General features: G+C 49.1%; 1 protein-coding gene across 2 annotated transcripts; it reads right to left on the bottom strand.

Moving 5' to 3' along the window:
* Window positions 1-339: 339 nt before the first annotated feature.
* LYRM9 (LYR motif containing 9) lies at window positions 340-12,225 on the bottom strand. 2 transcript variants are annotated; one of them, XM_059669415.1, is made up of 4 exons: window positions 12,169-12,225; window positions 5,833-5,976; window positions 3,951-4,043; window positions 340-2,946 (listed from the first exon to the last, which is right to left on the bottom strand). In XM_059669415.1, exons 2-4 carry the CDS (start codon window positions 5,956-5,958, stop codon window positions 2,929-2,931), a joined length of 237 nt encoding a protein of 78 aa, XP_059525398.1. In that variant the 5' UTR covers window positions 5,959-5,976; window positions 12,169-12,225; the 3' UTR covers window positions 340-2,928. The 2 variants fall into 2 exon arrangements, with proteins under 2 accessions (XP_059525398.1, XP_059525397.1); XM_059669414.1 differs by lacking the exon at window positions 12,169-12,225 and adding an exon at window positions 10,906-11,277.
* Window positions 12,226-12,882: the final 657 nt, after the last annotated feature.

Raw genomic sequence — 12,882 nt, 5'->3', positions numbered from 1 at the left:
GAAAAGCCAAAATCAAAACCAGCCACCCATTTTTTCCCTCCAGGCTCACCTTAGCCTGAGTTCAGTCAACCCTTAACCTTAATTCCACCTCAAGGATTTAAAAATACAGCTCAAATAAAGTCAGACCGGCTACCAAAGCAAGGGAAGGTCCTGGGTCCAAAACACAACTCACCCAAGTTCACCCAACTGGGGGAGGGGGAGGGGGAATTGGCAGGCTCAATGGGCCCCTTGCTGGATCCTAGCACCGGGTCCAGGTCTGCGGGATGGTCCTGGGTGAGAGTCTGGAATCCTGCCGACTACGCCAAGTAATGTTAACATAAAAAAACTTTCAAACCCATAAAGAAGTTTTGTGAATTTATTTGAGCCAAACTGTTGACAATTGCCAGGAAGCAGAATCTCAACATACTGGGATAATGCTCTGGAGAATGGTGGTTTTCGCCTTGTTTTATTCATTATAATCAAAGGGAAATACTTAAGTGGGTTACATGAAATCCATGGTGATAGATTAGGGAGGTGGGAGGAAGCAAAGCGGGCAAACCTCTGGGGTTGGATAAAAAGTAAAATGATAGACACTTCTTTTACATAGGTGGGTACAGGATGGTTAACAGTCAACAATTAACAAGATAACAATAACAATGAAGGAATTTGTGGTCTCCTGTCCTGGCACCCTGACCCATTGGTTGTGCCCTGAAGGGTCCAGAAAAAGGGAAATTACAAATTACCCTGACATTCCAATGATATGTTATCATAGATGCAAATGACAACAAACAGGCTTACTTAAGGTAAAGATTGACCTTTGTCAGGGAAGATACCAGCCTAGGACGTGACTATCCACTATAACTGCTTTTAGTTAAAAGGTTTTTTTCTTTCTTTCTTTTTTGTTTTTTTTTCTTTTGTTGTTGCTGTTAATCCTCACCTGAGGATATTTTTCCATTAGTTTTTTAGGGAGAGTGGAAGAGAGAAAGAGAAACATCAATGTGAGAGTAACACATTGAATGGTTAACACATTGAATGGTTGCCTCCTGCACACACCCGAGCAGGGCCCAGGCTGGGGAGGAGCCTGCAACCAAGGTACGTGTCCTTGACCAGAATCGAACCTGGGACCCTGTTGTCCACAGGCAGATGCTCTATCCACTGCGCCAAACTACAAGGGCAGTTAAAGTTTTCATTTCAGACCATCCTTTGTGGTTACTTTAGGTCTTTGAGTGTGTAATACCACCATTCAGGCCTTCCCTGAGCTTGTCAGGTTAGCATGTGGCCCCTTTTTTGTCTACAACACCTAGTATGAAAGTTAGAACACAGTAGGGAACAACAAGTGGCAAGAAGACACCAAGCTTTCACAATTTGATGTATTTACTTCACTGTCTGCTGATCAGTCAAATGCACATAGATGTAGCTGAGCCACTTTAAGCCATGTAATTGCCAGCACATAAACACATGCTAGCTCATCCCTCTGGCTGAATCCTCGGGGGTACTCAAGTCCCAGTGTGGCCTCTGGTTTCCACCTGCTCTGGCCAGTTCCCCCTGATCCTTCCCTGCTTCTCTCCTCCTTCCTTATCCCTCCTCCCTCCGTCCCTCCCGTTCTCCTTCCTTCCCTCTTTCCCTGATGCTCTCCTTTCCCTCCCAAATCTGTGCTGTTTGGTAGATTCAGACAGACCTGGCTTAGTGGCTTTGTGACCCTGAAAAGAGGCTCAACCTCTCCGAGCTTCCATCTCCCACTTGCAAAGCATGGCTCCCTAATAGTTGTAGCTGGTAACCACGGGCTGGCCGTGCAGCCAGCTCCCCATGCAGCCAGCTCCCCATGCCAGGCTCTGGGTGACACTTGGCATGCATTAGACCTCATTATTCCTCACCACAGCTCTCGAGGTAGGTCCGGCCATTACCCCATTGGACAGATGGGAAAAGTGAGGCTGAAAGAGGCAAGGTAAGTTACCCAAGTACAATTTGAGCAGAATTGCGATGCGATCTGGGTCTGTCTTTCTCCACCAATTTCAGGCTCGTGAAAATCCACAGGACTGCTTGCTGGCTTCCCTCCTCCCCTCCTTCTGAGATGGTGGCAAAGGAGGGAAGGGACAGTCAAGACAGATGGCAGGTTCACAGAAGCCTAAACACGTGGGCACTACTGGAGGTGCTTGGCATTCCTCCTTGTTTCATGCAGGCTGCATTTCACCACTCAGGACTCGGGGACTCTGACGGCAGAGACCCATGAAGGCAAAGACCAGGCACCTGCTTCTCTGGGCGGGAAGCACAGCTGCTTGGCAGACTGCTGGGCGCAGTGCAACTGTGAAGGCTCAGGGGCCTGGGGGAAGGGGACAGTGGCGATGAGTAGGGACAGGACAAGTCCACAAGCAAACGAACCAACGTGCCGTGGGCTAGAGAGAGATACGCGGAGCCCTGGGGAGCAGAGGAGGGGCGGGGAGGGCGGCTTCCTCAGAGGGTCATCTACTGGCACCACCAGGTACCATGTCCTGCGTTAGGCTCTTTGACTTCATCTTATTTATTCTCACAAGAGAGGAAACCAAGCTCAAAGTCAACGCCCTTGAAAAGCCGCTGAGCTGGGATTCAAATCCAGATCTGTCTGGTTCTGACACCCATGCCCTGTCCACCTTACAGGCCGCCATCTGAGGGGACGCCCACTCGGGTCTCAAAGAATGACGTCCAGAATAAATGAATCACTTTCAGAGGAAAGTGAAAAAACACATTCTCCCAAAATCTCACATCATAACCGCCTGGAAAAGCAAACATAGAGGTCACCGGGGACACAAGCAGCCTGAGAAGAGCCATTGGAGCAAACGTCGGCTGCTCCCACACCCGGTGTCCTGCTCTCCCCACCAGCAGGACAATGAGAGTCCAGAGCTGCTGCTGCTGGTTCCTTCCAGGGAGGCCTCTCACCTTCAGGGTCTTCAGGGCGGCTTCACTCTTTGAGTCTCAGTTTTGCTTTTTATACTGCAAGACAGAGAGGTCATTAGAAGCGGGTGAGGAAAGCCAATGCGAGAGGGAGGACCAGGGAAGGCTGAGAACGGTGGTCATCTAGGCCTCGGATGCCCCCGCAGGGGCTTCTTGAAAGTGGTGGAGCCCAGGCTGCTGAATCTAGCTGGGGCCTGGATCCCCCCTTTCTTCTTTAGTGGAAAAGGTAGCTGATGGGGTTGGGAGAAAGGATAAGAAAGACACTGGGGAACTAGAATTAAACACAGTGGCATGTCCATCGTTCCCTTTAAGATGAGCCTTGTTTGGAGGGAGGAAAAACCTCAGGTAGAGGCGGAACCTCAAAAGCCATCTAGTCCAATCACTGAGTTTAAAAAAATGAATCCTGGGCCCAATAACTGGAGTTTCTGACTTAGAAGGACAGAGGGGTAGGGCATGTTTTCGCTCTCTAGGTTTTCCAACCAAAGTGTAAGGACCAGCAGGCCAGTCTATGTTACTGACTCTCTTTCTCCACCAAAACAGACACTTGAAGGTTTCCTCACTAACCTGCCTCAGTGGGAATACCTGCAGAGACAGAGCTCACTACCCACCCGCAAGGCAGCTCTTTCTTCACAACACTGTTGTCAGCTTTGTCATATTGTTTCCAGTAAGACTGCTCTCTTCCTTCTTCCTGCTGCGCCATCTCACTCTCCCATTGATGTTTCTCTCTCCCTCTCCCTTTCTCTTTCTCTCTCTCTTCCCCCCTCGCCCCCCCCCCCCCCATCTTCCCCTCTCTAAAAATCAAGGGGAAATATATCCTCGGGTGAGAATTAACAAAAAAAGAAATGTGTCTTTAGGGATTGAGGGTGTCCCCCTGTCCCGTCAAACACAACAAACACACAAATACAATCAGAAGGGCATCTGCCATCACCTTTTGGCTCCTAGAGGTGGGGAGCAGCGAGACTGTTCTCAATGTGGAGCAGAAGCGACCCCTGCTGGTCATAGAGATTGCAGCTCACAGGTATAGGTAGGAGCCAAGCACTTACTTTGTTCATGATCCAGTCAGCATCTTCAATGGCTCTTTTAATAATCTGCTGGATTCTCTCGGGATTGTCTTCATCTGAATGAACCCGGAAACTCTGAAAGTTTAAGCATAAAAAAAAGATGGTGGCAAAATTCACAGGACCAGCAGCTTCAGAGCACCAGTCACAGGCCAGGCACACTGTGGGCACTTTATACTCAGCATCTCTCTTTCCCTCCATAAGAGTTATGATTCCACATAAATACAGTTCCTCATGTTGTGACCCAACCATAAAATTCTTTTCGTTGCTACTTCATAACTGTAATGTTGCTACTGTTATGAATCGTAATGTAAATATCTGATATGCAGGATGGTCTTAGGCGACCCTGTGAAAGGGTCATTCGACAGCCAAAGGGGTCGCGACCCACAGGTTGAGAACTGCTGTGCTAAGCAATGGTGTCAGCATTTGAATTCTGGTCCATTCAACTGCATAGCACATCCTCTTGCCAGCAGGGCAGTTATGAAATGGAAGACTGGTCCCTAAATTACCACCCAAATCAAGCTGGACTCAAAGGTTATCAGGTGGGGGGAAGGGTGATGGAGGGCCTAAGGGAAATTTCCGTCACTGTTTCGTTTGCTCCTCCCAGGAAGCTGCCCACTAGAGGGAGATGTCTGCATGGCTTCACAACCGGGAAGAATAGGGCTTCTCCGGCCCATGCTGGAAAGCCACGCAGAGGAGGAAGGGGCCGCGGGAGGGTGGTATGGCAAATCCAGCCAAGCCCAGTGCAGAGCCCAGGCTGCTGTTTGCTTCTGGCCGGATGTTCACCCTCGAGGAGCAACGTGAGATTCAGGTCCATTCAGGACACTCGGGCACTGGTGCCTCCTCTGCCCTGTTGCTCTCGACCCCACACACCCTCCTTGTCTTTAGGAGCATCTCAAGTGCTCACCTCTGGGAAGTCCTCCCCGACTCCCTCACACAACTAACTGCTCCCTTCTCCATGTTTCCACAGCCCTCTGTTGCTTCCTCTATCGTTTCCAGTTTCCACATTATATTTGTATTAATTTTAGTTTTTAACTTTTTATTTGGAAATCAATTCTAACCTGTAGAAAAACTGCAAGAATAATACAAGAGAATGGCCTTCAGAATCACCAGGTGTTAACATTTTGCCACATTGGCTTCACTATTCTCTCTCATGTGTTTGCATTAAACTCTTGGGAGCACTTAAAAGTTGCAGACAAGCCCTTCACCCCCAAACACTTGGGTGTGTATTTCCTAACAACAAGGGCATTCTCTTAATAACAACAGTACTCAAATTCAGAACATTTAACATGGATACAGTACTAGTGTATCTATAGAATTCACAGCCCAAATGCCAACTTCATGAATTTCCCCCAACAATGTCCTTTATGAGAATTGTTTCTCTGGTCGAGGATCCCATCTGGAATCATGCGTTACATTTCGCAGTCACACCTGTAAACCAGAGCAGCTCTGGTGCCTTCCTCTGTGTTTCCCGACATCGATGTGTTTGACAAGAACAGGCCAGTTATGTGGTGGACGGTCTCTCGGTCTGGGCTTACCTGATGTTTGCTCACGGTTAAAGTCAGGTGTGCTTTGTCAACAGAGACCTCTGTCACAATGAGGATGTGCCTATTTTAATTATCCATTTCAAGGCTTGGCGCAGAGCTGGGGGGCTGGATGGCACATCCATCCTCTGTTTCCTCAACAAAAACCAGAGAGAAGAGCTGGGCTGCCCAGCACTGATACCCAGTGGCTCTTACTAAGCTGCCACCCCCACCGCCTGAAAGACCATCCCTGCCCCCGTTCCTGCCCCTGACCCCTGACCCTCTGATAGGCCCTCTATTAGAGGAATCTCCCCACCCCCAGGCCCAGCATCCCCTGCTCCCACCTGCCTGACAGCATGTCTGTAATGCTCCTGGATGCCCTTGGTGGGCAGCTGTCGGCAACAGCGCAGCAGGTATCGGTAGAGCTGCAGAGGCGTCTGGACCAGCTCTGCCCCCGGGAGCGGGGCCATCTGCAAGGCTGTCTGTCCCTGGAAAACACAGAGCATCACGTCTAAGGCATCAAGCCAATGCCCAGTCCTGGCCCCCGGGTTCCAGCGCTCTGTGAAGGAGGCTTGATAACAGCACAGAGGCCAGGTCGCGGTTATACCACATCCCTCGGAACCCAGACCCTGAGCTCTGGCTGTGCATTCAGTCTTGCAGGCTCTCAGCCCAGAGCAGGCGACAAGGAACACAAGTGAGATGTTCAGCCGCATCTTCTTTCTGAACACCAACTCCAGGTGGCAGGCAAGGAGGAGTCACTGACAGGAGGAGGAGGGACAAGCAGGAAAATCACGCGTCACAATTGCTGAGGAATCATCTAACCTCAAGCAACAGAGGGCAGGATGAGAGGTTCGAGCCTCGCTACTCAAAGGGTAGCCGGAAGCATCGACATCACCTGAGAGCTTGTTAGAAATGCAGATTCTCAGGCCCCGCCCCAGACCTACTAGACAGAACCCGCGTTGTAACAAGATGTCCAGGAGATTCACATGCAGTTAAAGTTTGAGAAACACGATTCCATACAATCAACATATTTAAAGTGTACACTTTGATAAGTTTCGACATATGTATACACCTAAGAAACCATCATCAAAAGCAAAAGAGTGAACATCTCCATCACCCACACAAATTTCCTGCAGCTTAGTAAGATTCCAGAAGCAGCTACATAAAAAGTTGTCATGATACACGTGATTTCACTTTCCTGTATGTTAGAAATAGGAATAATAATGAGCTCTTGCCCTGGCAGGGTGGCTCACTTGGTTAAAGTGTTGCCCCATTAACCAAAAGGTGGCAGGTTCAATTCCCAGTCAGGGCACATAACTGGGTTCAATCCCCAGTCAAGGCACATACAGGAAGCAACCAATCAATATTTCTCTGTTTCTTCTCTCTCTCTCTCTCTCTCTCTCTCTGGATCTCTCATCAATAAACATATCCTCAGGTGAGGATTAATAAATAAATAAAATAATAATGAGCTCTTATTCTGTCCTATTCGCTTTTTGTGTGATTAATGCACACATTTTTAAAAAATCAAGCACCAAAAAGAAGAAAGAAAAAATCAGCAGAGAGGTCTGATAAGGATAGAGCTGGGATTTGAACCCAGACAGGTTCCAGAGCCCACCTCTTCTTTTTATTAAACCTTTAGAGCTTTATTGATATGTAATTAACATACAATTGACATATTTAAAGTGTACACTTTGATAAGTTTCGACATATGTATACACCTAAGAAACCATCATCAAAAGCAAAAGAGTGAACATCTCCATCACCCACACAAATTTCCTGCAGCCTCTTTGCAATCCCTCCTCCTGCCCTCACCACTCCCCCATCCCAAAGCAAGCTCTGCTTCCTGTCACTACAGATTAGTTTGCATTTTCCTGAGTTTTACATAAAAGGAATCATACGTCATGTACTCCTTTGTGTCTGCAGAACCCATCTTTTTAAGCTCTGTATAATCATGTCTCTCTCCAAAGAACCTGTAACTCTAATCTGGCCTCTTATTTTTTGAAGCAGGAAACTCAACTAAGAGCACAGATTCCAGCCCCCCCCTACCCCCCCCCCCCCAATAATAGAATCTAGAACATAAGGATTTGTTAAGCTTCCATTAAGTGCCTCCCAGCCCATAACAGTACCTCCTCTATGCTCACTGCCCTGTAGGCTCCTGCCTGGTCCTCTGCCACAGCATCTTGCCTGTGTTCCTGCCTCCGCCTGTCCTGTCCCAGTCTCCTCCACAAGGACCTTCTCCCAGATCCCCCAAAACCACAAGTCAGTCACCTCTTGGTGCCTTTGCACATGCAGCTGCCTGAGCGTGGAGCTCCCTTCCCCTCTCCATGTGAGGAACTCATGTTTATCCTGCCAGGCCCAGCTCGATGTCACTTCTTCTGGGAAGCCCTTCCTGACTGTCCCTCCGGTGGGGCGGGGGGAGGGGGGAGCAGTACCCTGTTTGTGGAGCTGGTACAGTGCTTCCCACATTGCCAGGATTCATGCGCTGCCAGGCCTGGGCAGCCTGGCCCAGGCCCCAGTGCTTCGTGCCCTGTTTACTGAGCTGGACTGAATGGGATCTGTTATCTCCTCCGTCCAGATTTCCCCTCTGCGACAGAGAAGTTCACTGTGCTCCAAATGAAGGAGCTAAAAGACCAAGATTAAGTGACTGGCCTTGGTTTTCAATCGATCAGAGGTCCTTAAACTGAGAAAAGAAACTCAGTAAGTAGCTGGTTTCAGAGGCTCCTTCATTCCATTTCCAGCATATCTTCCTGGCAACAAAAAATGTCTATCTCCACAGCTAAGTTTCCCATTTGCTCCTGGTGCTCCGGGCTCTCGCTCTGACTCTGGGGTAGGTAGGTGGTTGTTTGCGCCCACCACCCACCTGGTAACAGCCCCAGATGTGTGGCTGGTGATCCCGTGAGGCCAGGTCATAGCCCACAAGGTCTGGGTGGAGCTCCACGCCAAGTCTGGCCAATCAGAGACCTGCATCCACGTGGTGGCAGGGATTGGTTCACAGCTGGGCACATGAAGGAAGCTGAGTGAATCTCAACACGTCTACAGGAGTGACTAGACCTGACGGTGAGAGGACTCACCCTCTCTCAGGGAAGCCATCTTGCCTCCTCTTGAAGCCGGAGACTGAAGCCACAAAAGGCAGAGCTGAGAACCTGCATAAAACCAAGTCTGAAGAATTCACTTGAGCCCTAAAACCATTCACCTGAAGGCAGTCCCACCCCTAGACTTTGCAATGATCCAAGACAATTAATCCCATTTGCCAAAGCAGCTCGGGTTTGTTTTGTCACTTGCAGCCAAAACAGTTGAAACGGATCGAAAAATCTTAATCTCCCAAATTCTACTTCCATGATGAGCTGTGATGGTTCCAGCTCTAAGGAAGAGTGCAAACAGGGCGGGGTTCCCCAAGGTCCTCGTGCCCCAAATATCAGCCTGCCAGTCCCACCAGCCACACGGAGGGGAACCCCATACAATGGGGGCAAAGACCTTCCAGTACCCCCGGAGAGGTCATCCCACTGAAGCCCGCAACCTGGGGGGCAGATTCCACTGGCAGGCTTCCCCAAACTATATAAAGTGCTAATCAAATATTGTAAAACGCTAGTGGTGTAACAGATGGTTACCAGCTGCAGTCTTCAAAATTAACATTTGGAAAGAGCACAACTTAGTTTCATTACTTAAAAACCCAAGCAATACTTAGAAACCAACCCAGCAAGTATGGGCGGGAGACTATTTTCAGCTCAATTATCATTCTCAGTCCTTCCCAGTAATAACTGGCAGAGAAGGCATGTGTGGGTCCACTCAGAAGAGTTACACTAAAAATATCTCAATTTAATTTAAAGTGGGGGTTTGCTATGATTTAAGGGGCAGTGAACCTCACAGCATCATTGCTAAAACTGTAGTCAAACCCCGTGGCCCTGGGAATGCTCGCTTGGCACATCCTTACTCCTTGGACTTGACCCTTCGACCTGGGCTCCCTGCCTCTGTGAAAACATCACCATCTTCCTAGCCAGCGGTCGGCAAACTCATTAGTCAACCGAGCCAAATATCAACAGTACAACGATTGAAATTTCTTTTGAGAGCCAAATTTTTTAAGCTTAAACTATATAGGTAGGTACATTGTTATTAACTTAATTAGGGTCCTCCTAAGGCTTAGGAAGAGCCACACTCAAGGGGCCAAAGAGCCGCATGTGGCTCGCGAGCCGCAGTTTGCCGACCACGGTCCTAGGCAACCAAACCAAAACCATCCCAGAGCCAGACTCCTCCTCCTCCCTCCACTCCTATGTCACTGGTCTCTAAGTCCTACCAAATCCTACACCTAAATGCCCATCAAATCTGTCCCCTCCTATTTCCATTGTAAGAGCCTTGGTTAAGGCTCGTATCTTAGCTCACAGGGACAACTCCCAGAGTTCCCAGCAGGTCTCCCTATCTTCCGAGCTATTCTTCACTCAACAGCCAGAGTGAATCTTTCCAAATGTGACCCTCAGCATGTCGCGTTCCTGCCTAAAACCCCTAACAGCCTCCTTTACCCCCTATCACTCCTGACAGCTTTCCCCAAAATGTGGGACAAGCATGCAATTATTTTAAGCAGTATAGGAACCAACGTCTTTTTATTGTAATGATTTTATGTTTATTTTCATGTGTAATGAGAAAAATCCCACAATTTCATAAATATTATGGCAAAGTGAGACTGGGAGAGCTTTGTGGAGTTCATTGATTCAAGTTAGCTCTGCATACATCAAGGAGAAAAATATATATCTTTTTTCCTTTTAAATCAAACAAAAGATCAGGTGAAATTTATTTAGCTCTTTCCCAACTCAGAACTGAGTTCTGGTTAGTCATCCTGTCCCCTTTCATGAATTAGAAAGTTATAAAAACACCTCAGGGAGTGCGGCTTGCCTCACAGTAGGCTCTCAGGAAACAGTGTTAACTGAATGAACAGAAAAACAGTCCCATGTAGGCAGTCTTTCAAAACCAGAATATCGAAGAGCTGAGAGCCACCTTCTCTCCTCCACAGCCTTGGCAGCCCGAGCTGCCAGAAATTCCTTTTGGCTCGGGGCTAAAATCTGCTCTGAAAAAGTCTACATATTAGTCTGACCTCTGCCTTTTGGAGCTAAAGTCTCTGGTGACCTATCCCCAAGTCCAGACTTTCATTATTTAGTCAATTGCCCCAGCCATTCAGTAGTTTCTTTTCCAAGATAGCCATCCTGCTATGATCTCCCAGTGCTTCTCCAACCCACGCTGGACACACACACACCCTCATTACTGATCCCAGCCTCAAAATCATGGTTTTCTTGTGTTCTGACCAGCTCTGTGGGCACTGGTACCTGCTACGACATGGGTGAACCTTGAAAACATGCCTCGGATGGCAATGTCACCTTTCTACTTGGGAATTCAAGGAATGCAACTTAGCATTCTCTGTTTTAGCTTACCTGGCCCTGGCATTCGGCTGGAAGGTTCCTTTATTTCCATGAACTATTCTTTTTTGTTTTCCATGAACTATTCTTAAGTCTCTTTCCCCATCTTTACTAGTTCCGTCCAGAGTCACTGGGGTGTGCCACAATCTCTGGGGTGCCTGATCCTGTCTGTTATCCAATTCAACTCAATTCAGCACAACAATAGCACAATCACATACCAGGTACAAATGGGGTACAAAGAGAGAGATTAAAGCCAGCAAGCTGTGTCAGTCACCCATACACTGCCATTCAGAGCAGCTAATACGTGTGTGGCTCTGGATTCAGCCCTGGGACCAAAGCTGAAAGGCTTGACATTTACCGATGGATAAACAAAACATGGTACCTTCATACAATGGATTAATTTATAATTAAAAAGAAATGAACTACTGATACATGCTATAACATGGGTTAACCTTGAAAACATCACTCTAGGTGAAAAAAGCTAATACCAAATATTGTATGATTCCATTTATGCGAAATGTGCAGAATAGGCAAATCTATAGAGACACAAAGTAGCTCAGTGCTGGCTAGGGCTGGAGGGAAGGGGCGGTTGGGGTGATGAGAGCTAAAAGAGGAGTTGCTCTGGGAGTCATGAAAATGTTCCAAAACTGACTATGGTGATGGATGACGCTCCCATCTGTGAATGTACTAAAGGACATTCAATTGTGCGTTTTAAAGGGGTGAGTTGTATGCAGTGTAAAAGCGAACAAAAGATTAGTCTTAAGGGCTAAGGGGCCTCAGCCACGGAGTGATCTGATCCGTCCTTCGGCAGCAGAAATCAAAATGGGAAGGTCACTCCAGGCAAGCTCGCTCCCGCGTGCTCCAGACAGAGGGGCCGCGGAGGGGCCACGTCCACTTGTTAAAACGGGCGATCGGGGGCTGACCCCGCAGGTGTGCGCGCCAGACAATGAACATTTCCCTAGTGGGGCCGCGGCCAGGCTCCGCGGAGGCGTCCGGAGACCCCGGGCCCCCTGCGGGTCCCCGGGCCTGCCCCGCTGCTCCGCGCCGCGCCCGCGAGGCCTGCTGTGGGCCTGGGCGTCCGGGGCACCCGGCCCTCCCGAGGCACGACAACGGGCGGGGAGGGGAACGGGGCGGCGCGAGTCGCTGCAAGGTCTTCCCAGGCCACGCAAAGCCGAGGGCACCCGAGGCCTCACATCCCCAGCCCGCCCTCCACCCCAGCGGCTCCGGGCCCTGCGCGCCCGCCCGGCCCCCCTCTCTCCGCCCACGCCGCGCGCTCACCCGCCTCCACTGGGAAACGTCAACCCCGGCCCGGGCGGACGCGGGGCCCCGAGTGCGCCTGCGTCTCCGCATCTGCGCGGCCCCGCCCCCGCCTGGCCGCGGCGTGCCGAGCGCCCTCTGTCGGCCGCGCGCGGGGCTTGGGGTCCAACCTGCCATACCTACTGGGTGCCCCTTCCCCAACCCGCCCCACTCAGTTGAAATTAAAGCCGTTCCACTGACATCCTTCTTACGCTAAACACCCACCCCTCCTTCTGGCTGGTGCCGCCTCGGATATAAGCCCTGAAGGCAGGCTCTCCCCCGATAGTCCTGAACGTGGGTTGATGCTAAAACATCAGGGGCGTTCAAGATCTGTGAAAAGGCTGACTAGAGAACTTTCCGAAACCACTCGGGCTGATGACAGGAATTATATTTGGATGGGAAATTGCGTTTTGAGTCATTCCATTAAATTACAGTCCCATAACACCTGTCAAAAGAATAAATATGACAGTAATAGGCATGCTTCCTTTCAGACCCATCTATAATTATAATTGAGGGAAAGAATACAGAATTTAAACTCAGAGCTACTGCCAGTATCGTTCTTTGAAAATGAAATAATGCTGTTTTATTAAATAGGCTCTCCCTGCTCTCTAATGTTTAAAGCTAACGTGCTTCTCTGAATTGGTTTAAATACAAGTTTTATATCCTGAAAGAAGAAAAGATGAGTCTTTATCTTCA

Source organism: Myotis daubentonii, chromosome 16, assembly GCF_963259705.1.
Source record: "Myotis daubentonii chromosome 16, mMyoDau2.1, whole genome shotgun sequence".
In the NCBI taxonomy this organism is placed as follows: domain Eukaryota; kingdom Metazoa; phylum Chordata; class Mammalia; order Chiroptera; family Vespertilionidae; genus Myotis; species Myotis daubentonii.
Note: the sequence above shows the minus strand (reverse complement) of the source record. Positions and strands in the feature narration are given on the sequence as shown.